Below are 26929 nucleotides of genomic sequence, written 5' to 3'. Positions count from 1 at the left end.
TTTAGTAATAAATTTTCATTTGATTAATATACTTACCCAACTCACATATACATGGGTGGGAGCCCAAAATTGTTCCAAGACTGAACTTTTTTTAAGGCCGGGGTCCAGGGGCCGCCAAGGCCCCGGCGGGGTCCAGGGGCAGCGCCCTGGTGGGGGGTCCAGGGGGGCGAAGGCCCCCGGCCGAAAACGAATTTTATGAATTTAAAAGGGTTTCTCTGGCCTCTCCTGAGTTTAATTCTGATAAATAAGAACCTTGTTGGAGATACAAAAAGTAACAAAAACTAAAAATTTTAGGGACCTGGCAAGCATTAGAAACAACAAAAAGTGCACTATCAGTCCATTTGGCATAACACAGTATGAGATGACTATCAATGAGGGCGCAAAAAAAAAAAAAAAAAAAAAAAAAAAATTGTCAAAATTTCTCTGAGACGGAAATCCGTCTGAGACGGAGGAACTCCCACCCATGCATATAGCAATTAACCCTAGTTCAGTGCTGGTTACGCTGTACGCGTCCCCTTGGTAACCAAGGGAGACCACTCTAAAAAAGAGAGTGACCTATCCCATAATGCCAGACTAACTACTAGCCTGACTTCCGTATGCGCACGCATACACCACCATCTTATCATTCCAAAACGAAGCCCAACTCACTTCTTTTTTAGACCCCCATACCACCACAGCGGGGAGGCGGGAGGGAATAAACGATGTGAGTTGGGTAAGTATATTAATCAAATGAAAATTTATTACTAAAATTTTTGATTAAATTACATATCTTACCCAACTCACATATAGCAGATTGCTATCATAGGAGGAGGGTACTCGCCAAATCAATCCACAAGAAACCGCCCTGCAGCCACCAAAAAGGGCCAAGCAGAGTGGGAATCTCGTGGAATATGATATTACAGCAGTCCCTGCAATGTACGGCCCCCGGCGTGAGCGGACACCTGACATGTACGGACACATTTGCTTGGCACGGAGTGTTTTCCTTCTATATTTGCCCCCCCTTAAACGGACACCTGCAAAACGTGGACGCGGACACTCATTTTCGGTCCCAACAGCAGGTCATACCTCCAATGTACGGACAGACCATCGTCAAATTTTCACCACAACAAAATCGATAACAGAGCAGTCCGGCTCTTGGTACAAAGATCACAGCCGCAATGGCGTGACGACAGTCACTGGTAACTTGAGTGCACCTGTACCCATCAGGAGGGGGGGTAGTTTTGGTCAGGAGTGGAGTACATGCGAAGATGCCAACATGAAACTGCACTGTGCTCATTATTCTTGTCTGTTGGACGTAAACAACAGAAACCACAGTCGATGAAGGTCCTGAGCGAAAGAGAGTGAAAAACCGGCCACAGTTCTCAGCATCGTGTGTCTGTGTGTAACCTCTTTCATTGACAAGATACTCTTGTTTCCCCTCAGCCTTGACCAGTGAGTCGGTTGCCTAATCTGTGAACCCTTCAGTTGTCTTGCTTTGTCAAAAGTTACGACACAGTCAACTGGTTTTGCTCTGAGTGAACAGTTGGAGCTGACCTCTCTGGCCACAACCCCAAACAGTACATGGCTGGAGGGAGTGAGAGAGAGAGAGAGGGAGGGGGGGGGGGGTGGAGGGGTAGCTGGCTAAACTCGGTGGGGTGTCCGGTGTCACTGCATGTCAGCAGGAAGAGCATTGGAGAGAAATAGAGAGGTGTACTCTTCCACACAATTTCCAAGCATCAGTTGTCACGGCTTGGGGTAGGCCTTTAGTGAGGGAGAGTGAGAGCTGTGTTATGTACAGTGTATTTCCGACTGAAGAGTGAAAAGTCACTGCCATGCCACATGATCGGCATGCAGTCAATAAAGCCAGACAAGATGAAAATAAATTACATGATTATGACATGCAGCTCTATCTGCTGCTATTTATTCAAACTGGTCTTCAAGCTTATTCTTGCAAGGCATCTGCACACGCTCCTCTGTGCTGTGTTTGTGTGGCTGCTTTCGTATGTCAGTGCATGGTGAGTGTGTTCACTGCCTTGAGGATTTATTTTATCTCTTCTTTTCAACACTTTTCATGCAAATCAATTTTACAGAACGTTTAAAGAAGTATTAGGAGTTTATTGTTTAGCAGCCACAAGAAGTGATTAGCATAGACTCAATGCTGTTGTTTGTGTGTCTCTGTGTGTATGGGGGAGGGGGTGGTGTGGTCACCCCTCCCGTGACCGGACACCTGCAATGTACGGACAGTTTTGCTATGGCCCAAGGGTGTCCGTTCATGAGAGGGACTGCTGTAGGACCTGTCCCGCGGCTACGATAACAGATAGCGCGGAACTGTCGCCCCGTCTCAAGACACCTCTGAGGAAGAAGTTTCTAAAAAACCACCTCAGACCGCCAGTAAGCCTACCCCAGTCTTCAGCCTAAATGACCCGACCGGAGGACTGTCAAAGAGGAGGCCCATGCCCTTGCCTCATACGTCCCAGCTACAGAGAGAGGCAAAACTGCCCTAACAACCCCAGACTATGTTTATCAGCAGGTAAAAAACCTGTCTGAACAAACTGGAGAAACACCTTGGTTCAAATTAATTTCACAATATCCTTACACCTTGCTGTGTTAAGTGATATCCTAAAAGATTCTGGCCTCCTGAACCAAGCCAACATCTTGCCAGTATCTAGCCTACAGCAACAATGGCTGGCAGACCGAAAGATCTGAACTGCCGGGCACCAGATACGTCCCGTAGGTAAACATTTTAAAAGGCATTTCCTGATGTCTAGTAAACGTGTACTATAATAGCGGGTACCTAAAATATCCCGCCATAGAAACTCATGCCTAAATTCTCGCACGTTCAATGAGCTGCGTTAATGACTTATGTAAGTATCTCAGACTTGAGAACAGGTAAAGAAGAGGCCCACACTCTGACTTCTTGAGTCCGTGCTGCCTGAAGAAGGAAGACTGATTGCCCCCCCCCCCCCCCCCCCCCTTTCTTGCCACCACTGTAGGCATGCCTAATCAACGTGGCAGACCATCTAGCTAAGGCTGACTTCACCAAGTCAATGCCTCCACGAGAGTTGATGGAAATAAATAACAAGAAGGGCAAAGCCCATACGACTCACATGCTTTACACATTTTTCCTACCAAAATACATGTGACCTTGACCCAGGGTCAAGGTCATCCAAGGTCATGCAACACAAAGCTGTTAATTCAAGACATAGGAAGTACAATGGTGCTTATTGGCTCTTTCTACCATGAGATATGGTCACTTTTAGTGGTTCACTACCTTATTTTGGTCACATTTCATAAGGGTCAAAGTGACCTTGACCTTGATCATATGTGACCAAATGTGTCTCATGATGAAAGCATAACATGTGCCCCACATAATTTTTAAGTTTGAAACAGTTATCTTCCATAGTTCAGGGTCAAGGTCACTTCAAAATATGTATACAATCCAACTTTGAAGAGCTCCTGTGACCTTGACCTTGAAGCAAGGTAAACCAAACTGGTATCAAAAGATGGGGCTTACTTTGCCCTATATATCATATATAGGTGAGGTATTCAATCTCAAAAACTTCAGAGAAAATGGGAAAAATGTGAAAAATAGCTGTTTTTTAGACAACATTTATGGCCCCTGCGACCTTGACCTTGAAGCAAGGTCAAGATGCTATGTATGTTTTTTGGGGCCTTGTCATCATACACCATCTTGCCAAATTTGGTACTGATAGACTGAATAGTGTCCAAGAAATATCCAACGTTAAAGTTTTCCGGACGGCCGGACGGACGGACGGACGGACGACTCGGGTGAGTACATAGACTCACTTTTGCTTCGCATGTGAGTCAAAAACCCTTGTTCTGATGATCTAAACGAATCAGAGCGAGTAAGAAAAATATTCAACTTGAAAAGTTCAAAAGGCTAATAGGGCTCTAGCAGAGCCGAAATAAAGCAAAAAGGATTGAATTGTATTATCAGAGCTGGTTCCTCAGGTTTCTGAATACTCGTCCGAAATTCGAACAAAACCTAAGCACTATAGATCAGTCTTTCTCCAAAGAAAAGTCTATAGCAAAACCCGATAGAAAAACGAACTTACTCCCACTTCCCTCGGAAGTTACCAGAGTAAGTATGACCGCTTCCCGTGTTTAGATTAGTAAGGCTAATTTGCCAGGGATTCAACAAACCGATCTCAAAAGCTCCAAAACTAGGAGCCAATCTCAAGTCGGGACTGGAGATCTGCTTTCGGCCAACCAAAAGGGAGGCTTCCCTAGTCACGCTGGCTACACAGAGCCCACGAGGAAAAATTTTCCCAACCTAGCCAGTTCAGTGCAACTGATATCGCATAACGTCTCAAAACAGAGACATGGGAGAAAATCGGAAAGCCAAAATAGAAGGTTCGCCACCTGCAATGAACGGAGAGAAGTGGAGTTCTTTCCGTTAATATTACGTCCTTTGTTTCAAGCCAGTCAATGTGATATGAAAACTAAGACGCTGACCCCTATGGGATCTCTAGACCAAATCCGGAGTTGAGGCAGAAGCCCCTGAGCATCTCCATGACTCCCGAACAGTAGACACCCGTGTGGCTCAAGTGAAAAACAACGGCGCCCTCTCGACAGCCCTAAAGGCCTTAAGGGCTGTCAACCAATGAGAATGGGCCCATAGTGTGCGACCCACAAGCCGCACACAGTAAAATCAAGAGTATTATCCGGGAACGGGGAGACGAACATTTAGCAGAAGGGGATAGTACCGAGAGGCAAAAGAAACTTCTATCAGCGGCACCTCCAACACCACCAGAAGGAGTAGAAGCGCATAGAGAGATAGAGTTTAATCCGTGTGGACCTACTCGGCCAACTGACTTAGAGAGTCTGCCAAGCCATAGAGCCTCTCCGGAAGGTACTTCACTGCTAATAAGAACTCGTGATGGTAACACCACAACAAAATCTCGCATGCTCGATGTGGCCACAATAAGGAGCGAGATGACCCCCTTTGCTAATTGAGAAACCAGGCCACTGAGGTGCTGTCTGACTGAAACAACACATGTTATCCCCTGACATTTGTGTCCCCAAACGTGGAAGTAAACATCAGCACGATCTTCGTAAAAGACCCAAGGAAGGACCCCAATAAAGTGATAGTCCTAATCCGCCTCCGGCCGCTGTGTAAAACACGAAGGCAGAAAGAAGGGTGAATCCAAGCACTCAGACTCCAGTTGACATAACTGTCAATCGTATGAATGAAAATGTGCTATTGTTTGCCCACTGAACCCGACCGCTAAGAAGCCCCGAGGGGATAAAATGGTGGGTATTTGGCAACGCGACAAGCCGGGAAGAAGCTAACAGCAGAAGCTGAGAACAGCCAGCTTAGCGCTTTTCCTTGATAAGACAGACCGAGGGCTTTTCTTTGCTGTGAGCTTCCCTTTGATAGGGAAGAGTCCACTTGCAAAGACGAGGAAACGAAAGAGAATCCTCACGCAAGGGAGAGATTACCGACTCCCAACAGAACAATACTGTCGGCCGAGGCCTTCTCCCAGGCGAACAGCAAAGCTAAATCCTTTATAAATGTGTCTTCTACAGCCCGGGGAAAATTGTTCTTACAAACAGACAGTTTCCCCTAGCTATACACATCCCAAAAAAGACGCCCGTCAACCCCAGGATACCCGGGGGTAGTACCGTAGGCAGAACAAAAGAAAACCTTAAGTTCTTAGGCTTGGCGCTAGCCGAGCCTACGAAACACGCTCAGCGAGTGATGCGCTACTTGAGCGGATGACGCACGCTAAAGCCACACCGCAACAGGTGCTCAGCCAAGCGCTGCTCCGAAGAAAGAAGAGAGGAAGTAGACTCGTAAGAAACCTTCCACAATTCCACCCACCGCCGATGAAGGAGCTAAGAACTAGACGTTCAAAGACTTCCCTTCGAAGGCTCAAATCAGCTAAAGGAGCCGCAAACCGCAGCAATCAAAGCCTCCCCGAAAGCTGCCAGCAAAGGCAGAGGTGGGGCCAAAACATCGTTAGAGTACGCAGATTGTTCCTGAGGAGGAGCAAACACGCCAAAAAAGATGGAGAAAAAACGGCATATGACGATGCTACCGCTAACCCTTTCGGGAAAGTAGCGTGTAGCAACCCCTGCTGCCAGCGCCAAAAAGACGGCAGCTTAGCCGAAAGGCAAAAAGAGGTATCACCCTCTGCCCCAGAAGCCACATCTTCTATACCCTCATCATCCTGTTCAGCAGTATCCCAACGAACTTCGAAAGGATGAGAACCGGCAACCAATCCCGACCGGGCAACACATGCCAAGAAGAGGGAAAGGCAGGGAAAAACCCCTGAAGCCGGAACTTCGTGAACGGATTCTCCATCCACTTGCCTCATCCCAGCTGAAAGACTGGAAGAGGAAGTGAACGCAGCCTGTGTAACGGCAGAGGAACCGCAGTAACGGAACCTAAAGCCGAAGGCTGACGAGAGCCGCCTACCAAACACCACAGTGTTAACGGCCGAAGCCACAACCGCAAAAACGGAAGCGGAACCGGCCGTGGATTGCTGCCGTTTCAGTTGCAAGCACCACTGCGCTTGAACTTAGACGGCAACAGGAACCCGACGCCATCCGTCAAAGCGAAAGCACCATCGTCCAGACAGCTTTCATGCACCTCAGCGCAATTCGGAAGTTGACGCCCTGCTTGACTGCCATAGTCAAACAGAGAGCCATCTTTACTGTCTTCTTCCTGCCCCCAGGGCGGAAGCAGAAGCCGCACAGACTGACCAACGTCCAACGACGCGGCAGAAAGCCACAACCTTCCGTACGCTCTACAGTGTCCCAACCCCCCCCTGACCGGCCGCATAGCGGCGATGGCCAGACGGGGTATCAGAACTTTCACCCGTGAGCGCGATGCCCGTGGCTACTTTTGACTGTAGACGCGCTACACTTTCCCCGGAGAACCCGGGTACTCATGTAGCAGACCAACCCTGTGACAGTGACCCCCTGCTTGACTGCCATAGTCCAACAGAGAGCCATCTTAACTGTCTTCTTCCTGCCCCCAGGGCGGAAGCGGAAGCCGCACAGACTAACCAAACGTCAAATGACGCGGCAGAAAGCAACAACCTTCCGTACGCTCTACAGTGTCCCTACCCCCCCTGACCGGCCGCTTAGCGGTCGATGGCCAGGCGGAGTATCAGAACTTTCACCCGTGAGCGCAACGCCCATGGCTACTTTTTACTGTAGACGCGCTACACTTTCCCCGGAGAACCCGGGTACTCGTGTAGCAGACATACCTTGTGACAGCGAACCACCAGGAGACGGCACACCCAACGAAAGTGGGATAACCTTGTCCCCATCCTGAACAGCGAGACATCCGCTCTGGTCACCGCAGCGGAAGGGCCCGCCACAAACTTGGCCAAAGATGACGATCCTGTCACCCCGGGAGGGAGTGCCCGGAGTTCAGCTCGCGTAGACGAAAATTCTTCCGCCAGTGAAGATACCTGTGAACAAAGTGCAAGCAAAAGCGAAGCCACGACCGCGGCCGCCAGCCCAGAAAACAGCAGGAGCAGAAACCGCTTTAGCCGGCCCAGCAACATGAGCGGCCATAACCAAAGGCTACTCCGGCAAAATGGCCGCCGACAAAATGGCGGCATACGGCATGTCTAGCAAAACATCAACACATTAGCCTGAGTCAAGTTCAAACACCGCCGACGGTTTGTTTAGATTATCTAGGCGTCTTTTCGGAGGAGAGGACTCAGCAGAACCTGCTTAGAACTCTGCCCCAACCAAACGGCATCAGCCATAGCAAGACAGACTTGGTCAAAAAATTTCAGAAAAAATTTTCGAAAAATTTCACAAGTCCAAAATGGCCAAACAACGCCTTAATACAAGTACAAGACAAAGAACGATCTCACCTCAATACAGTAGCAAGGTAAGACGACGAAAGAATACCAAGGAGAAGAAACCCGGTCCCACAGACCAAGCAACATCGGCTGAACAACAGCCAGAGCGTACGTAAATGCGACCAGCCAGTCTGACGCTGAGTTTTGGAATGATAAGATGGTGGTGTATGCGTGCGCATACGGAAGTCAGGCTAGTAGTTAGTCTGGCATTATGGGATAGGTCACTCTCTTTTTTAGAGTGGTCTCCCTTGGTTACCAAGGGGACGCGTACAGCGTAACCAGCACTGAACTAGGGTTAATTGCTATCATGTGAGTTGGGTAAGATATGTAATTTAATGCATGCTTGCAATTTGCACTTGGATATACAATTGCATACCTGGTTGCCCTTGCTGCCCCATCTGTGGACGTGGGTAGTTGGCACCTGGTGTTCCTCCCTGTGGCATGGCCCCTGTCTGAGGGTACCCACCCTGTCCTGCGCTCCCTCCCATCGGGCCACCTGTTAGAAAATACAGTGCCATAGATTTCAGGAGTGTATACAGCAATAAGTTCAACCAGCAACACCAGGACTTTATGCATAAAAAAGGCAAGAAATCAAACAGTTATCAGTCAAAGCAGCTAGACACAAATATGAAAACTTGCATTGTACTTTACTGGTACTACATACAAAAGTCATCTTTATTTTGCAGTTTTTTATTTTTACTTTTTTTTTCTAATCCTAGAAGTCACAGAAAAGTGGGAGTCCTGGCACAACAGTGTTGATTTTTCTAAAAAATTAATTCAACAGATGTTTTAATGAGACTCAAAATTTATGCATTCAACAATAGTAAATATACACTGTACACATATGTTCCATATTACCTGGCATGTGTCCACCTACACCCCCTTGCGGTACAGGTGGTCGCATCATCTGACCTCCCGTCTGAGACATTCCGCCCTGTGGCATTCCCTGGCCTGGAGCCTGTCATTAAAAAATAGACATGTCAGGAATGTATCTCTTATTCGGTACTCTCAGCATGCTGGAGGTAAAATTAAAAATGTGCTATCACTGTACCGACAAACTAGATCACACTTTACAGACAACCTTGAACCTGTAAAACAATCTCCGTTTTACCAATGGTTTTATCAAAAGCACAAGGAAGAAGTCATTTAAAAAGATATCATGAGACTCTCTTGATCGAGTCTATTCTCTTCAAAGCACATGCAAACACAGTTGACCTGAAAGAGTCGGTCGTCGGTCACTGACGCATACTTTTCTGATGCGACACGTTTTCTTTTGAGCCAGGACATTTTGACCACAAAGATTTTCAAACCAGGAACAATGAATCTACCAATTGTTCCCTGAGTCTGTAAACAACACTGTGTATACACCTATTTCCCCAAAACACATGAGAAGGTCTGTTGGTTTAAACAATTTCTTTCTTTATTTGGTGTTTAACGTCGTTTTCAACCACGAAGGTTATATCGCGACATGGAAAGGAGGGGAAATGGGATAGAGCCACTTGTTAATTGTTTCTTGTTCACAAAAGCATGAATCAAAACATTGCTCCAGGGGCTTGCAACGTAGTACAATATATGACCTTACTGGGAGAATGCAAGTTTCCAGTACAAAGGACTTAACATTTCTTACATACGGCTTGACTAAAATCTTTACAAACATTGAATATATTCTATACAAGAAACACTTAACAAGGGTAAAAGGAGAAACAGAATCCGTTAGTCACCTCTTACGACATGCTGGGGAGCATCGGGTAAATTCTTCCCCCTAACCCGCGGGGGCGGGGGGGGGGGGGGGGGGGGGGGGGGGGGTTTAAACAATGTTTATTCATATTTACATGTTCAGGAAGTGTACATCGACATAACGTGAAGACAACAACCAGCCTACGGCTTATGGTGGTGTCTTCAAACAAATTTACAAGAAGAACACGGCAGACAGTCAAGCCCTTACACAGTAACTGAGTAAGCAAAAACAATCCATAAATTTTACACAAAATATTAACCAAATTTAGAAGAGAAAAGAAAAGACGAAAAGGAAGGTGAGAAAAACACCAAAGAAAATAAAGTAAACACACATACACATCTAACCAGAAGAATGCATAAAGGATAGTAATCAGTGATTAAACAAATCAAGAACAAATATTAGGGGACAAGTATTCAGACCGGGGGAGGGGAGGCTGGGGGGGTTGGAGTAGAGAGAGAGAGAGAGAGAGAGAGAGAGAGAGAGAGAGAGAGAGAGAGAGAGAGAGAGAGAGAGAGAGAGAGAGAGAGAGAGAGAGAGAGAGAGAGAGAGATAGAGAGTGAGAGAGAAAAAGACATTGAGAGAGAGAGAGAGAGAGAGAGAGAGAGAGAGAGAGAACTCAGAAAGTTTATTGTTTAGGCCAACTGACCCGTTACAACCGGTACATATATCAAACATGACAGCCTCTCTCTCTCTCTCTCTCACTCTCTCTCTCTCTCTCTCTCTCTCCCACTCTCTCACACACACTCAGACTTTCACTCCTTCTCTCACAAACACACACACACACACACACCTACACCTACACACACGCACAATACATACATGTATGGGTATATACAGGGGATGGCTGGTGCCTCATCAAATATCGCGACAACTGGCCACCCGGACCGACAACTGGCCAACAGTCTCACGCCATACCGTCCGTACTCGAGCGGGAAGACCAAGTAGAATTTAAAAAGCAAAGGGCTGGCTAGAGAAAGAGAGATCGAGAGAGAGAGAGAGAGAGAGAGAGAGAGAGAGAGAGAGAGAGAGAGAGAATCTGTGTTTGTTTAATTATTTCCAAACTGGCCAGGTGGTCTGTTCTGCTGGATTTGTCATGAACTGGATTCATAGTACTCACAGGCAGAAGAGCTTGAATATTGGTGTTGGCATCAGCAATGGTAGCCAAGTAAACCAGGTTGCGGTGAAGTGCTGTCTGATACCTGAAGTGAAAATGTTTAATCCCTCATTAAAGGCATACTAACGCACTCCCGTGTTTACAAAGTGTAGTTTGCCCACAATCGATGTCAAACGCACCATAAGACCATATAATGACGATATGTCACCATGCGCGGACCATAATACATGCATTACAGCTTGTTCTAGCCTCTGAAAAAGTGAGGATGTCAACAAAGCCGCGGTGTTAGCTCCCTTGCATCAACGTTACATGTGTTGCCAAATCTATAAATAGGACCATCTAGATCAAAATAAAAATTCAAATATCTCAACATTTAAGGGCTCCTAGACCACAATATTTTGCAGGGAACTTAATTTAGTCTGTCTCCAGCTCTGGGTAAAGCAATTAGCGTGTATATTCATCAGCTTTCTATGCCTTTAACCAGATCACGGATGTGACAATCAAAGCATAATCAAACAAACTCTTCAACTTGGAGGGTCCACATGTGTTTCATCAAATTCTGTGTTAAATTTGTAAGTATTAATTACATGAACTGATTAAGCACAGCTGAAAATTAAAGCTGATCTTCAGTTGTCCCTTTAAAAGAAAATAAATTTACAAGTACAAACCTTATGATAAATGACAACAAGAAGGGCAAAGCCCATACGACTCACATGCTTTACACATTTTTCCTACCAAAATACATGTGACCTTGACCCAAGGTCAAGGTCATCCAAGGTCATGCAACACAAAGCTGTTAATTCAAGACATAGGAAGTACAATGGTGCTTATTGGCTCTTTCTACCATGAGATATGGTCACTTTTAGTGGTTCACTACCTTATTTTGGTCACATTTCATAAGGGTCAAAGTGACCTTGACCTTGATCATATGTGACCGAATGTGTCTCATGATGAAAGCATAACATGTGCCCCACATAATTTTTAAGTTTGAAACAGTTATCTTCCATAGTTCAGGGTCAAGGTCACTTCAAAATATGTATACAATCCAACTTTGAAGAGCTCCTGTGACCTTGACCTTGAAGCAAGGTAAACCAAACTGGTATCAAAAGATGGGGCTTACTTTGCCCTATATATCATATATAGGTGAGGTATTGAATCTCAAAAACTTCAGAGAAAATGGGAAAAATATGAAAAATAGCTGTTTTTTAGGCAACATTTATGGCCCCTGCGACCTTGACCTTGAAGCAAGGTCAAGATGCTATGTATGTTTTTTGGGGCCTTGTCATCATACACCATCTTGCCAAATTTGGTACTGATAGACTGAATAGTGTCCAAGAAATATCCAACGTTAAAGTTTTCCGGACGGACGTCCGGACGGACGGACGGACGACTCGGGTGAGTACATAGACTCACTTTTGCTTCGCATGTGAGTCAAAAAGAGAAAGTCCCTTAAAGGCTTGAATAAATGCTGTAACAAAAGTAAATGAAGTAATAAATAAAGAAAGAAGGTAAACTTCTTTTCTCGTATGACCTCATGTTAATGAAATAAATCGTTTACTCTAATCATTTTCCGTTTCAGAGAATAAGTTAAAAAACGCAAGTTCAACTTTATTTATTGCAAAACTTTCAGTGCTTATAAGTTATAAAATCACCACATGATCTTTTCAAAAATTATGGTTAGGTTACATTCGCATTTATAGTTAACATGTATGGCTTAATTAACTTACTGCATCCCTTCATTGGCGCGCCCTTTGCTCTGGTATTCAGCAATGGTTTGAATCAGTTGAAAGTTCTCATCCAGCAGCTGCAGAACACAAAATGATACGTAAGGTTTATAGCATTTAAAAACATTCCACAACAAGAAAGCCATAAACTAATATATCAATCATAGCTAGCTCTACTTTCTTTAGTCCTTGACATTCCAAAATGCACATGTACCTGTCGACTGGATGTGCAAGGGATTACCACAGTTTTGAGAACGTGCGCGAGAGTCGTTCAGTGCTGTAGCTGAGTTTTAGTCTCGACTTGCCGAGACTATCAACACAGCGTCATAGATTTCATGACTTCTGTCGTCCATCGCGTCATATTCTGGGGACGTAATCTGTTTCCTTCTATTCGCTGTTCTATTTCTCTCTTGTGATCAACATGACAAGCCGTGTGAGTGTGTGCGCTCGTTGGTGCCAGCTCTCTCAACTAAAACAGAAGTCAAACTAGCAATCTTAAAAACCCAGTCCTGGGACCTGCACTGCTAATATTTTCACATTGGCTAGACAGCTACCCCCTCGCCTCACTTGACCTGTCATCACCCCTCCAGTGCCACTAGCGATTGCATCAGCAGTCAAAATAGCTACCCACCCCCCCCCCCCCCCCCTCCACTCCCTCCCCCTCTCTGCTCTATTCACTTCACTTCAACCCCTCTCTTATCTAAGTCTTCCCTGGCCAGTCCTTGAGAGATTTTCACAATCACATTTTGCCAAAGAAACAGTTTCCTCTCAGGTAAAACTCGGTCATTGACCCCAGGTCAATGTCTCTACACTGGAACAGGCAGCTGTGTTCAGATTGCAAGTACTGGTCATTGACCCAGGTCTCAAGGCCAACCAGCTATTACAATGCATCTGCCTTTGATCTGACCGCCCAACCAGAGCAAACATATTTCTTCTCCTCTGTATTTTTCCTTTGATTGATGTGAATCTATACATGTACATGTACCACTGATCCAGTTTCTGTGAAATGTATAGGTCACTGACCGCAGGGATGCAACTCTGCTGAATCAAAAGCATACAGATCACCTGTAAACAATTCTAGGATCAGAAAATCTTTTTGTTTTCATTAGGAAATAGAAATGAAATATAGGCCCTAAAGAATGCTTTTGATTATTTATGACTAAAGGGAGTAAAGCTGTGGTAAATTTGGCTGGTATACAACATTCATACTTCTGCTGAATCTAACAGTAACATTAAGAACACACACATAAAGAAAAAGAAAAAAAACCAAGAAAGCAACTTAGAACAACTTTTGTAGTCAGCTTGATACATTTTTTCACACAACAAAAAACATAATGTAAAATTTTTGTTGTTGCTGATTTACTTTTTTTTAAAAGTGTGTGTGTGTGTTTATGTGGTAAGTGAAGTTCCATAGTAAATTACTTTATAAATTGTGTGGTAGGGGTACATAAAGGGGGTAACTTTCAGTGAGGTTTAGTGTGTGATTGTGTGGCATTTTAATAAGTCACTAAGAGCGAAAAGACATTGATGTGACGGGACAGTATATATGGCTTGTCCCACCAAAGTCAGGACTTTTATTGTATTCGAAATTATTGTGTGCGCTCTCCCGCATCTGTTGCGAAGATGACCAACAGTGGTTCCTGCAACGTAACGAATCCAGATCCAGATCCAGGGTGTGAATGTTGTTTTGATTTCTTGTTTCTTTGAGGCGGCTTTTATTTTTAATTCTTTATTAAAACAAGGTTAAGTATCATTATATTAAAATATAGCATTTTAGTCATCAAGTCTTGTGTGTGTTTGTGGTAGTTATTAGTAGTGCAAATCCACATGTAGGGGCCTATGCATTATAATTATATTTGTATGAATGTACGTCTTTCGTGGATGTGCTTAGCCCGCGACGAGCCGATGAGGCGGTTGTAAGAAATCGGGCTGGTTGGGGGCCGGTTGGGATTTTGGGGGTCCGGTTCAAATTTTGACGGGCCGGTAGCAAAAAAAGTTAAGGTACACCCCTGTTAATGTTATGGAAACTTTACTGTCTGAGTGTCTGCTGAACAAAAAAAGCAGCGACAATCGTCACAATGTGAACAAAGCAATAACACACGCTACCTTCTGAATCGCTGCTGGATTTGGTGGCGGATTCTTCGGCTTTCCTTGTTGTTGTGCAAAAGCGATCGACATTGTTCAGTGCTTCCAAGACTCAAAGTTATTGAACAAAAACGTGTTTTCTGTTACTTCTTGCCAATCGCTTGTCTTTTATCCACCCCCTACGCGCTTTCCTGGATAGCAGTATCGCAGCGAATATAATCCAAGAAAGCTCTTGATTAAAAAAATAGGTAAAATTTGCCATTCCTTTTACCCATTGATAGTTTGGTAAACTCTAATAACAAAAAATAGTAGTGTCAATTTATAAGTATATTTTCTAAATAAGATAAGGTACATGTGACTACTGTCTATTTAATGCGGCATCATACTATTGACATTTCCGGTTGCTTGACACCGCACAAAAGCAAAATGAGTGACCGGTACGATCGCGCTATTACTGTTTTTTCTCCTGATGGACATTTGTTCCAGGTCGAATATGCACAGGAAGCCGTCAAGAAAGGTTCAACAGCGGTATGTGTGAAATGGTTTATGTATTCATGTCGTGAAATATTGCTTTTGTCACCGTTATTTTTCTATCGTCGTCGACGCGTTTTGTGATTCAGCGATTTGGAAGCATGCGCAGAAAACGATAGCAGACGACAAACAATTATAGAGGGTGCTCAATTTTTCATTGAACATTCCCACACTTTAAAAGATGACAGGAACAAATGTGCGGGTAATGTTGAACTTAACACTATTGTGACTAGCATTGCCACGGCGTTAACGTCCTTCCTGCCCAAGCTTGCCACCAAGAAACTTCCCAAAAAACAGTGACTGTAAAGAAATCTGTCTAGCAAGCTTGAATTAAGTCCAATCACCACCAAATTTTGTGTACTAATTAAAAAATGGATGCCCAGTTCAGTCGTGCTATTTATAAGTTTGTCACGCGATTTGTTTTAGCAAAGGGGGGGTGAAAGGGGGATAATTTGTGTTTTTTAACGTTTTTTTGTGTGTTTTCTTTTCCACTGCTTTTTTAAAAGTTATTTTTTAACAGAAAGTATTATAAATAATTTTATAACCAAACAAGGTGTAAAACCTATGAATTAGCTGAAATATTGTTAAAATTCTACACAGAAATAAGGAGACAGTACAAAGAAAAAAACAAGCAAATCCCGCATTCATTCACAGCATCCTGACTCAAATGAAACAAAACTGTGACACTCACCAAATGATGTCTAGGTAATCCATATTGAATATAAGTCACATTTTCACAACAAAGTCCCAACTGTACACCTATGAACATTTCCAAAAGGTTTAGGAGGCTCCAGCCATCCATTGTTATCAGTGCTGCCACGCCCCCCTTGCAACCACACGATTCGAACATCCATGCAGTACCACCCTACCACGTGTAGTTTGCCGACTCATACTAGCAACAACAGGACTGTTTCTTCCTCAATATCACTGCTATTATCGCTTTCTTGAGGCGAAAACAACACGTCGGAATCATGATCTACAGGATCCTCAAGATCCAACATCCGGAGAATCTCCTCCCGTGACAAGGCTCGCCTTCGATTCATTTTTTTTGTTCGAAAAAACCACTCAAATCTTCTCTAATTTGCAAATGGCGGAGAGCAAGTCACGTGTATCGAGGGAAACAACTCAATTTATAGCAAGCTTCAAAAACCGGGAAGCAATCACGAGTCGTGTACCTTGTATGTCTGTTACTAAAATAGTCACTTCCCGTCCGTGGGCGTGTCAGCGCTGTTACTACTTTAGTCACCTCCCGTCGTGAAAGTGTTAAGGATCGACGTAATTCTAGTTATGATACAGGATGGGGAATTCTCCTCAAATACGCGAATTTCAGAGAAAACCTGATTAAGTGCAGTACAGTTTTTGAATCTGGCCAAGTTTTTTTGTTTGTGCTACTGCTATGGTACCTACACTGTCCAAAAAAGATGAATTTTCTTCCAGGAGAGGCCTCCTGATGCCCTCCAGAAATACCAAAAATCAGCAGGGAGACATTGCTCCTGCTCCCCAGGACTATTTTATCATTTTTTTTAAGACTAGTTCTCCAAGCTTATATAAGTTATATTTATATATATATCCCCCGCGAGTTAGGGGGAAGAATTTACCCGATGCTCCCCAGCATGTCGTAAGAGGCGACTAACGGATTCTGTTTCTCCTTTTACCCTTGTTAAGTGTTTCTTGTATAGAATATAGTCAATGTTTGTAAAGATTTTAGTCAAGCAGTATGTAAGAAATGTTAAGTCCTTTGTACTGGAAACTTGCATTCTCCCAGTAAGGTCATATATTGTACTACATTGCAAGCCCCTGGAGCAATTTTTTGATTAGTGCTTTTGTGAAAAAGAAACAATTAACAAGTGGCTCTATCCCATCTCCCCCCCCTTCCCCCGTCGCGATATAACCTTCGTGGTTGAAAACGACGTTAAACACCAAATAAAGAAAGAAAGATATTTATATATATATATATATATACTAGATGAATACCCGCTTCGCCGGGTACGGCTGCGCCAGAAAGAAGTCGAGCCGAATACCCGGCTGTGCCGGGGACCCGGCGTACACCGGCTTTGCCGGCGCACCGCACGGAGGAAGGGAGATAATCGCAGCTGAAAACACTGGAGAAGATAAGGAAGAGTTACTGGGAATGGATCCAGAGAAAAACCAAAATCGGTTCAGCGCTGCGCGCTGAGAGCACGTGTTGAAATATCTCATCGATGAGGTTGTGTCCGGGGTGTAGCTGAATACGGTCTCCAAATTTGAAAAAGATCCACCGAGAACTTTGGCCGTGCATCGCGGACACACACACACACACAGACAGACAGACAGACAGACACAAGTCGTATATATAGATATATATAAGATATGAAATTTGGAAATTATTGATGCAGTTTGTGTGAAGATGGGTATCATGCAGTGTTTACAACCCCCCGCGGGTTAGGGGGAGTCCCATATTGGTTGGGACTAGAAAGAATTTACCCGATGCTAACCAGCATGTCGTAAGAGGCGACTAACGGTTCTGTTTCTTCTCTTCTTTTGTCTTATTTCTGCCTTACCAGTCCTTTCACCTATATTTCCTTCCAAGAAAACTCTCCCTACTATTCCCTGCAGTTTTCCAATTCTTTTCTTGTTGTCTTATTTCTACCTGACTGGATCCATCACCTTTATTTCACTTACCAAAAATCTTCTTTTCCACATCCTTATTTCTCTGCACCCCGCATGTCGTATGAGGCGACTAACGGATTCTGTTTCTCCTTTTACCCTTGTTAAGTGGTTCTTGTATAGAATATAGTCAATGTTTGTAAAGATTTGAGTCAAGCAGTATGTAAGAAATGTTTAGTCCTTTGTACTGGAAACTTGCATTCTCCCAGTAAGGTCATATATTGTACTACGTTGCAAGCCCCTGGAGCAATTTTTTGATTAGTGCTTTTGTGAACAAGAAACACTTAACAAGTGGCTCTATCCCATCTCCCCCCTTTCCCCTATCCCATCTCCCCCCTTTCCCTCGTCGCGATATAACCTTCGTGGTTGAAAACGACGTTAAACACCAAAGAAAGAAAGAAAGAAAGCAGTGTTTACATTGTTTCATTTTATACACTTTTTCAGGTTGGTGTAAGAGGAGACAACCTGGTTGTGCTTGGTGTAGAAAAGAAAGCAGTAGCAAAACTACAAGAAGAACGAACAGTCCGGAAAATTGCCCTCCTTGATGAACATGTGGCACTTGCTTTTGCTGGTAAGGTTTGGCTGGTTGGTTTGTGTGTGTGTGTATTTTTGTAGGTTAAATGTTTATAGAATATATAAAAATGTTCTTGGAGCCCCACTCCCCCAACACATGCTAAAAAAAATAAAATTTTGTGTGTGTAGAAAGTGCTTATACCAGTAGGTAGTTTAGTCTCCTGAAAGATTTTCATCCTTCATGTGTCACTCAAAAGTAGAGCTGTGAGTGTGAGCATTTCCCAATATTTGTTGTTTCTTAATCACAGATTTCTGCATAATTATCATAAATGTTCTTCACTGAAAGCTGTACATTTGACATTTCATATCTGTTTTAGGCCTGACAGCTGATGCCAGAATCTTGATCAACAGAGCGCGAATCGAATGCCAGAGTCATAAACTGACGGTGGAAGATCCTGTGACCGTTGAATACATCACAAGACACATTGCTCAACTGAAACAGGTATTCAAAAAAAACTTATGACTTGATGAGGCCAGTGTGCTAATACCAATATCAAATGAACACAGGGACGTTTAGTGCTCAGCTGTACATAAGACAGGAGTGAGCAGTGCTACTGCTAGAATTTTGGTTTCACATAATTCTCACTTACAGTCTTTCTTTTTTGAGTATGTACTTCCCTTTGTTATTTGATTTCCAAAATGGCACATTTTCTGTACCTTGAAACCTGCAGACTGTGCAGAACTGAGATCTAATACTAACTGCAAAACAAAGAGAATTCTTAATTTCGTTCACAAATTTAAGATAATGTGTGTGTCTTTGTATGGATGTTGCTTTCTCATTAAATTACATATCTTATCCCAACTCACATTATATATCAATTAACCCTAGTTTAGTGCTGGTAACGCTGTACGCGTCCCCTTGGTAACAAGGAAGACGCCTCTAAAAAAGAGTGACCCTGGCCCATAACAGGGACAAGGCCAGACCGAGATCGAGGCTGCCTTCCGTATGCGCGCGCATACACCGCCATTTACAAGTCATTCCAACCTCAGCGTTCACACTTTCTTTTCTTTCTTTATTTGGTGTTTAACGTCGTTTTCAACCATTCAGCGTTCACACGCGGTGGTCGCATTATTTCTACGCTCCGGCTGTTGCAGCCTTTGTGACTTTGTCTCTGACTTTGTCACTTTACCCTTGGTCTGTTCTTCATGTTCTTCTACTCTATAGCCTGTTGTGGGTGAGATCTTTCCTAAATTTTTCATGTTTTGACCCCATTGTTGCCGCAATTTGTACTTGTAAAACTTTCTCGAATTTTTTTTTCTTGAGTTCATTGGTGTCATGGCTGACAGCGGCAAGAAGGGGCATCCTCCCAAGCAGGTACCTGCTGAGGCTTCCCCCCCCCCCCCCCCCCCCTAGAAAAACGCCTAGGAAAGCAAAACATTCCGGCCAGGCTATAGTTAGTGTGATGGAGCCGTCTTCTAAAAAATCTATGGATGTTTTGATTGATTTGCCGATGACTACGTCTTCGTCCGTTAAGTCCGCTGACAAGGTCGTTAAGGAGCCTAGCTCTGCTACCGGTTCGGGTGTTGTTGCTCCGGATTTTGCTGCTTTGCTTCTTTCCCTTAGCGCTCAAGTTAGCACGTTGGCGTCAGAGCTTTCGTCGACGAGAGCCGAGTTACAGGCACTTCCCTGTGGCGTGACTGACGCGTCTTCGCTGGTCACCTCCGCTGACGTGCACGCGGCTCAGGATGCTGGTGACGTTCGCTCCCTCCTGCCGAGTGTCCGTCCTTCCGGTATGCCGGTCCTGACTCAAGGTATGTCTGCTCCACTAGTAGCTGGGTTCTCCGGCCAACGTGGAGCGCGGTTTCAGGAGGAAGAAGCTCCCCCTGCTTTGCGGTTAGGGGGTGAAAGTTCTGATCCCCTGTCTGCTCCGGTCCGTTTAGACGGTCGGGCAGGTCAGGGTAGGAGCCCTGTTACGCGAACGGATAACACGCTTCTGTCCACCCCATCGATGAATGATAGGGCGTCGGCATGGCTGTTTCCGCTTCCGCCCGGGGGGCAGGAAGGAGTCAGTAGGGAGGCTTCACGTCCGGTCGAGATACCACGTTCGTCCTCCCTTCCGGCTGATTCACCTTTCGACTATGGCAGTCAATGCGGGAGTCAGCTTCCGGATTGCACGGATGTGCATGACGATGCTACTGACGATGGTGCTTCCGGTATGGAGGAAGACACTAAGTTTCGGTTGCCGCATAAGCTGTCAAACGCTGTTGCGTTGGCAGCCGAAACGGCTTCCAGATATTTTAAGGAGGGTGTGGTCGAGTCGAAGAGTCAGTACGCTCCACCACCTTCCGCGCTGGGTGATTTCAACGGACCCAAGGAGCATAAGTGCCCTTTCCGTTTTCGGGAATCGCCATCAGTGGCCTTTGAGATGGCGATGGTCTTGGGCAGATCACGCACTCGGGGGGGGGGGGGGGGGGGGGAGTTCCGGCAGTTACAGTGCCCTTTTGTTGGCCCAACACAGTCCGGCTTCTGATTCCGCTAAGCCATGGTTGGCTCGGACTGATCAGCTAGCCTCCTCGTTTCCGGCTCTCAACCAGAAGTTCAACCTGCACGCACAGCCTATCAACCTTGTTGACGCTTTTGCGCTGCCGCGGTCTGCTCTTCCGGTCACACCGGAACTGTCCACTCTCAGGGAGGACGGTTACAGTAAGGACAGGCCTGTCCCCTATACTGAATCCTCTCTCATTGCCATGGAGGACGCTGGACACTCTTTGTTGGAGTTAGCTTCCGTTTCGGAATCCCTCCAGAGAGCGTTATCACGGTCTATCGCAACTTCTCTCGACCCGCTCGAGTTTCGTTTTGATGTCTCCTCCATTGACGTGACAACCCTCTTGGCTACTTTAGCCAGGGTTTCTGCCGAGCAGATGAGCCTTTCGGCCCGATTGTACACACATGCTGTGCATTCTCGCAGATCGGCCTTTCTCACTGGGTCAAGGATCAGAGACAAGGGCACCATTGAGAATCTGAAGTTCTCCCCTTTCACTGAGGGCTCTTTGCTGGGTCGTCCCTCGCTTGATGCTCTACAAAAAGAGACTCAGGACGCGAGGGATTTGGCTATTGCGCAGATTGCGCATCATGGCTTTCAGAAGGCGTAGAGCAATCCTCAGGGCCAGCCCAAGGCCCAGTCCTCTTCCTGGGGGGGGGGGCAAGGCTAAGAATCAGAGCTCCTCTTCTCGGGGTAGGGGGCATGGCGCTCCCTATCAGAAGAAGGGCCCTTCTTTTGGCGGTTCTAGGGGGTCGGGGCATAAGCCCCACCCCCAATGATGCCTTCCCGAACCACTAATCCCCGCAGCCCCCACCCTTGTGGTGGCGGGTGGCCTCCAGGGTTCTCGCTTCCTGCTCGCGCTTGGTGACCAGCGAGTAGATTTTGGGGATAGTGCGTTCAAGATTCCGCCTGCTCTGGGCAAAGAAAAAGACTACTCTGACCAGGATACCTCCGCCTTTCAAGTACCCCAGAGACCGGGAGGCCAAGTCCGCTGTTCAGGGGTAAGTGGCCTCCCTTCTTTTGAAGAACGCGATCGAGGAGGTCCACGACCCAGGGTCTCTGGGCTTCTACGGTCGCCTACTGAAGTCAGAGCTCGAACCGTCCCAGTGTTTCACTTATCTGGGGATGGAGTTCAATACTCTGACTGGTCAGTCCGCCCTTCGCAGCGAAGAGTGGACAAGTTACAGGCTCTGATTCGATCTCTGTTGGGCAAGAGCCAAGCCCCAGCTCGGGACTTAGCGTCGCTGCTGGGTTAGATGGAATCCATGGCCTTGTTGGTTGTCTGGGCAGGGTCCACAAAAGGCCTTTTCAGGCAGCCTTAGTGTCCCCGTTTCCGGACCCACAATTGTGGGGTGTAAACGCGCTGGAAATGGACTGGGCAGGACTAGTGGCTTACGCCTTCCCTCCCTTTCGACTCTTGGGACGAGTCTTGAGAAAGGTGGATCTCGAGAGGCCAGCGCTGGTACTGGTTGCCCCTCTCTGGCCCATCCAGCACTGGTACCCGGACTTGCTCCGTCTCGCGGTTCTTCCTCCGATTCCGCTCGGCGTGAGAAGGGGCGAGCTCGTGCAGCCACGGTCAGGCGTTCCGCACGAAAACCCGCAAGCACTTCAGCTTCACGGGTGGATACTGTCAGAGGCTCTCTGCTCCGTGCAGGGGCCTCAGCCTCCACTTTGAAATTTGTGCAGCATACTCACAGAGATTCGACCAGCTCTGTGTACTCTTCACACTGGTCTTCCTGGACAAAATGGTGTTTGGAGAATAGGGTTGATCCCCTGTCTCCTAGGTCCATGCAAGTAGCCAACCACCTGGCTTGGCTAGCCGAACAGGGTGCTTCTCCTTCTTCCATTCGGGTGAGAAGATCAGCGATCTCTTCCACTCTCAGGCAGTTGGGCCATAAGATTAATCTTAGTGGTGTTATTGCTAGCGTCCTCAAGGGCGCTTCCCTTGACGCAGCACGATCAAAGTCACAGCTCCGGCCTGGGACTTGTTTCTGGTTTTACGTTTTCTTGCTTCTGGGGAGTTTGAACCTCTCCACGCGGCCAGTTTGGCTAATCTGACGCGTAAGACACTGCTCCTCGTTTTGCTTGCTACCTCTAGACGTGGTAGTGAGGTACACGCGCTGTCCAGTCTTCTAGGGATATTTCTTTTGAAAAAGATGGCTCTATCTCTCAAATTTAGGCCAGATTTCCTTGCTAAAAACCAGAAACCTGGTCAAACATCCCCTCTTATCCGCATCCCCTCCCTGAGCAATGTTCTTGCTCCTGGAGACCATGACTTGTTTAACTGTCTGGTTAGGGCCCTCAGCAGCTACCTGGCCCGGACCTTGCCTATTCATTCTGAAAGTCAAAAACTACTCTTTATCTCCCTCAACTCGGCTCGGGGTAAAGACATTTCACGAGTCACCTTGGCCAAATGGGTAGCCACACTGATTCGGCTGGCCTATCTTTGGTGGCAAGGCCAGTCAGGTGACAATCAGAGCTCATGAGGCTCGAGCCTGGGCCTCGTCACTAGCAGTCCTCCGCTCCGGGCGCCTCTCATAGGTCCTGGAGTCAGCCTACTGGCGCTCAGAGGACATTTTTATCAATTACTACCTCAGATGTCGCGTGAACGCGACAGGACGGCAGTTCCGCTCTACCAGGTATGGTAGCGGCAGGACAAGTTCTCCGTTCTTGATATTGTGAGTATCCCTCCTCCTACAGTAGCAATCTGCTATATATGTGAGTTGGGATAACCGATAAGATATGTAATTTAATAAAAAAAAAATAATACATTTTCATTTGATTAATATACTTACCCAACTCGCATCGTTTATTCCCTCCCGCCTCCCCGCTTTTGGGGGTTCTATCTATCTAAAAAAAAGAAGTGAGTTGGGCTTCGGTTAGAATGACTTGTAAATGGCGGTGTATGCACGCGTATACAGAAGGCAGCCTCGATCTCGGTCTGGCCTTGTCCCTGTTATGGGTCAGGGTCACTCTTTTTTAGAGGCGTCTTCCTTGTTACCAAGGGGACGCGTACAGCGTTACCAGCACTGAACTAGGGTTAATTGCTATATGTGAGTTGGGTAAGTATATTAATTAAATGAAAATTTATTATTAAAATTTTTTAATATAAGCAGTTAAATCTTCAAAATTGGTGGTAGGTCATATGTCATGTGAGCTTTAGTCAAATACAGCCCAAAGCGTCATAGCAGACTGTGTGTGTTGACTCACTCGCATATATGCTGTGGTGTTTGTTTTGTAATTAATTTAAAAAGAACTAAGTAGGGGACAAATGTACATAGCAGTGATTACTGTAAGTACAATAGCTGACTTTGTTTTCTATCCTCCAGAAATACACACAAAGCAATGGTCGACGTCCGTTTGGACTATCATCACTGATCATCGGCTTTGATTTTGATGGCACACCACATCTCTACCAGACAGATCCTTCTGGAACATACCATGAATGGAAGGTATGGCACCCACCGTCACCGGCACGGTTGGCCTAGTGGTAAGGCGTCCGCCCCGTGATCGGGAGGTCATGGGTTCGAACCCCGGCCGGGTCATACCTAAGACTTTAAAATTGGCAATCTAGTGGCTGCTGCGTCTGGCAGTATGGGGTTAGTGCTAGGACTGGTTGGTCCGGTGTCAGAATAATGTGACTGGGTGAGACATGAAGCCTGTGCTGCGACTTCTGTCTTGTGTGTGGCGCACGTTATATGTCAAAGCAGCACCGCCCTGATATGGCCCTTCGTGGTCGGCTGGGCGTTAAGCAAACAAACAAACAAACAAAAGCACCCACCGTCCTGTTCTTTTGAAATTCCAAACGATGAATGCAATAAGCTTGAAATATTGTAAGACATATAAATATGAAGGCAATGCAGAGACAATAAACGGCATACAGCCTCGAAAGATCTGCGCCAGGCTTTTGCAAGGGGTGAGAGCATTCTTTCAACTGGACACATACCTACAACGTAGGGGCCAGTTGGTTTCTAAGTATGTCAGGATTTTTTTTTATATGAATTGATGTTGTAAAGGACACACCTGTAAATCTGCCATATTAATTCAACAACAAAAAGCCCAGTATGAACTCTTAGGAGTCCCGCAGTGGGGCACTGCGGTTATGAAATTAAAGGCCCCTCCTGTTTTTGGAACTGCAGGAGCTTTCTAGTTTGCTGTTAGGTAGATTTTTGGTTCCTCTTTCCTGTCATGCTCTCTTTTTCTTCATGAATTCTTTTCTTTTTTCTGCCTTCTTGCTCATTCACCTGTATTTTTTCCAAAAATCTCTTCTCTTGCCGCTTGTCTCGCGATTCATGTATAGTTTAATCTGTTAGTGTTCTGATGTAAGTCCAGCAGTAGATAGGTTAAGCCTATTTTAACATACTGGAAACTGGTAATCTTCCAGTAGGTATTAATTTAGTTTTACTAAAGCCTGCTGGGACACAAGTAATGGGTTAGTGCATTTGTAAACAGGAATCGCTTGACAAGTGGCCCCCTTCATCCCCCCCTTCCTCGTCCTGATATGGCTCTGCGTAGTCGGCTGGACGTTAAGCAACAAATAAACAAACAAACAAACTCTTAGGAGGCTGCAGATTATTCATGTATTTCCATGTTGAAGGATTATTCGTGTACATTTCCATGTTGAAGGATTATTCGTGTACATTTCCATGTTGAAGGATGCTCTCAAAAGCTTGGACAGACCTGCAATGATTTACAAGTTGATTCATACAAGGACAGAATCTTTGACTTTAGCCTCAACCTAAGGCTTGTGATGCTTGTTACTTCTGTACGCATACGATGTCGATACATAAAATGGTGAAGTTGTCCCAGCTTGAAAGCTTTCCTTTCGCACCACAGGCAAACACAATAGGCCGCAGTGCAAAGACGGTGCGGGAATTCCTGGAGAAACACTACACAGATGAGGTTGCCGTCAGCGACACGGAGACAATCAAGCTGGCTTTGAAAGCCTTGCTAGAGGTCGTCCAGTCTGGCGCCAAGAACATGGAAGTGGCAGTGATGCGACGAGGAAAACCATTACAGGTATGTTTTACTTTTTTTTTTAATTCAAAACATATAATTTCTGATATGTTTTCAGCTTGCTTTCTTTTCCCTCTCACTGTCATTGTTTCTCTGCTTTAGTAATGGTATTCTTCTTTCAAACATTTTTCTACCATTTATAAAAATTACTCAAATTGCTTCATTATGCTTGAAATGCTCTGTGAGCATGATTTTAACTGGAAGTCTTTTTGTTTTGCTTGCCATATCTGAGGTCTCTGATAAGTACAGACACCTTCCAAAGAATTCTGAGTTTGTCCTATTTGATTCAACAAAAATAAACGAATTTTTGATTTGTCCTGCAATTATTCAAAATCAAATGGTGGATTTGGAACTTTTCCTGATGATAATGAAGGATGCATCGGTTAGAAACACTCTTTTACCATTGTCACGTGTCCAATTTCAGATGCTGGAGTCTGAGGAGATTGAGAAGTACATCACAGAGATTGAGAAAGAGAGGGAAGAGGAAGCGGAGAAGAAAAAGCAGAAGAAATGAAGTGTCTGACTGAGCAGAAAAAGCAAAAGAAATGAAGTGTTTGACTGAGCCTTGTCTGTTTTGTTGATGTCATCCTCAGTGAACTGCTAGCTACTACAATACTTTTGTCAGTAAAGCCTTTAAAACAAGTGAAAATCATTTTCCCCATGAACATTATTTGTCCTTCAGAACCATCATTTTTCTGGTTTTATTTCTGAATGTGACTTTGCAAACATAAAAAACAAAAATGACTTTGGGTATGCGTTTTAACTTATTTTACTTCTGAGCATTAGTTTGAATGTGTGTGTGTGTTTGCTGTAGTGAAAATGTAGATTGTATGCCAGTGAGTGTGCTATGGAGTATATTTGATGGTATGAGGTGTGGCTGATCTAGTTGCATATTTATGCACACATAACTTGCACATAACTGGCTTTCCACTAAAAGGTGACAAATCCTGGTCCAGTCTTGCTGCCCAAAATGAATACGGCTGGATTATCAGAAAAATAATACAAGATTTTTCTTTAAGTTAAGATTTTTTTTTAATTCAATCCATAGTCGCATACAATGTTGTTGACTTGATACCACAGGTTGCCAAACAATGCACAAATTCTTAGAGGATACATAATGATCCCAACAGAAGTAAAGATTTTGGCGTTGTGAATTTGAGATGCAAAAACAGAGTAATTTGTCACCTTTTTGT

The 26929-nt window shown here is 45.1% G+C and overlaps 2 protein-coding genes across 3 annotated transcripts in view; one reads left to right on the top strand and one right to left on the bottom strand.

Moving 5' to 3' along the window:
- Positions 1–14746, bottom strand: part of LOC138963644 (protein SSXT-like) — a 29088-nt gene extending 14342 nt beyond the window's left edge. For both annotated transcript variants that reach the window (XM_070335493.1, XM_070335500.1), the window contains exons 1-5: positions 14509–14746; positions 12406–12482; positions 10682–10763; positions 8685–8784; positions 8203–8322 (exon numbers count right to left, since the gene is read on the bottom strand). In XM_070335493.1, coding sequence (XP_070191594.1) covers positions 8203–8322; positions 8685–8784; positions 10682–10763; positions 12406–12482; positions 14509–14580 — 451 coding nt within the window. In that variant the 5' untranslated portion in view covers positions 14581–14746. The remainder of the gene's footprint in view (positions 1–8202; positions 8323–8684; positions 8785–10681; positions 10764–12405; positions 12483–14508) is intronic.
- Positions 14747–14858: 112 nt separating this feature from the next.
- Positions 14859–26481, top strand: LOC138963660 (proteasome subunit alpha type-7-like). Its single transcript, XM_070335510.1, has 6 exons — positions 14859–15015; positions 18109–18235; positions 18555–18679; positions 24050–24172; positions 25557–25739; positions 26161–26481. Exons 1-6 carry the CDS (start codon positions 14860–14862, stop codon positions 26248–26250), a joined length of 804 nt encoding a protein of 267 aa, XP_070191611.1. The 5' UTR covers position 14859; the 3' UTR covers positions 26251–26481.
- The last annotated feature ends 448 nt before the right edge of the window (positions 26482–26929 follow it).

The sequence above is a fragment of the Littorina saxatilis genome, linkage group LG1 (assembly GCF_037325665.1).
Source record: "Littorina saxatilis isolate snail1 linkage group LG1, US_GU_Lsax_2.0, whole genome shotgun sequence".
Classification (NCBI taxonomy): domain Eukaryota; kingdom Metazoa; phylum Mollusca; class Gastropoda; order Littorinimorpha; family Littorinidae; genus Littorina; species Littorina saxatilis.
This window is presented reverse-complemented; position numbering and strand designations above follow the sequence as displayed.

Bases quoted from the DNA above. Each gene is read 5' to 3' on its own strand.
- LOC138963660 (XM_070335510.1), top strand. From the start codon at position 14,860: ATGCGGCATCATACTATTGACATTTCCGGTTGCTTGACACCGCACAAA. The intron at 15,016-18,108 runs GTATGTGTGAAA...ACACTTTTTCAG, and splicing joins TCAAGAAAGGTTCAACAGCG to GTTGGTGTAAGAGGAGACAA. The intron at 18,680-24,049 runs GTATTCAAAAAA...TCTATCCTCCAG, and splicing joins ACATTGCTCAACTGAAACAG to AAATACACACAAAGCAATGG.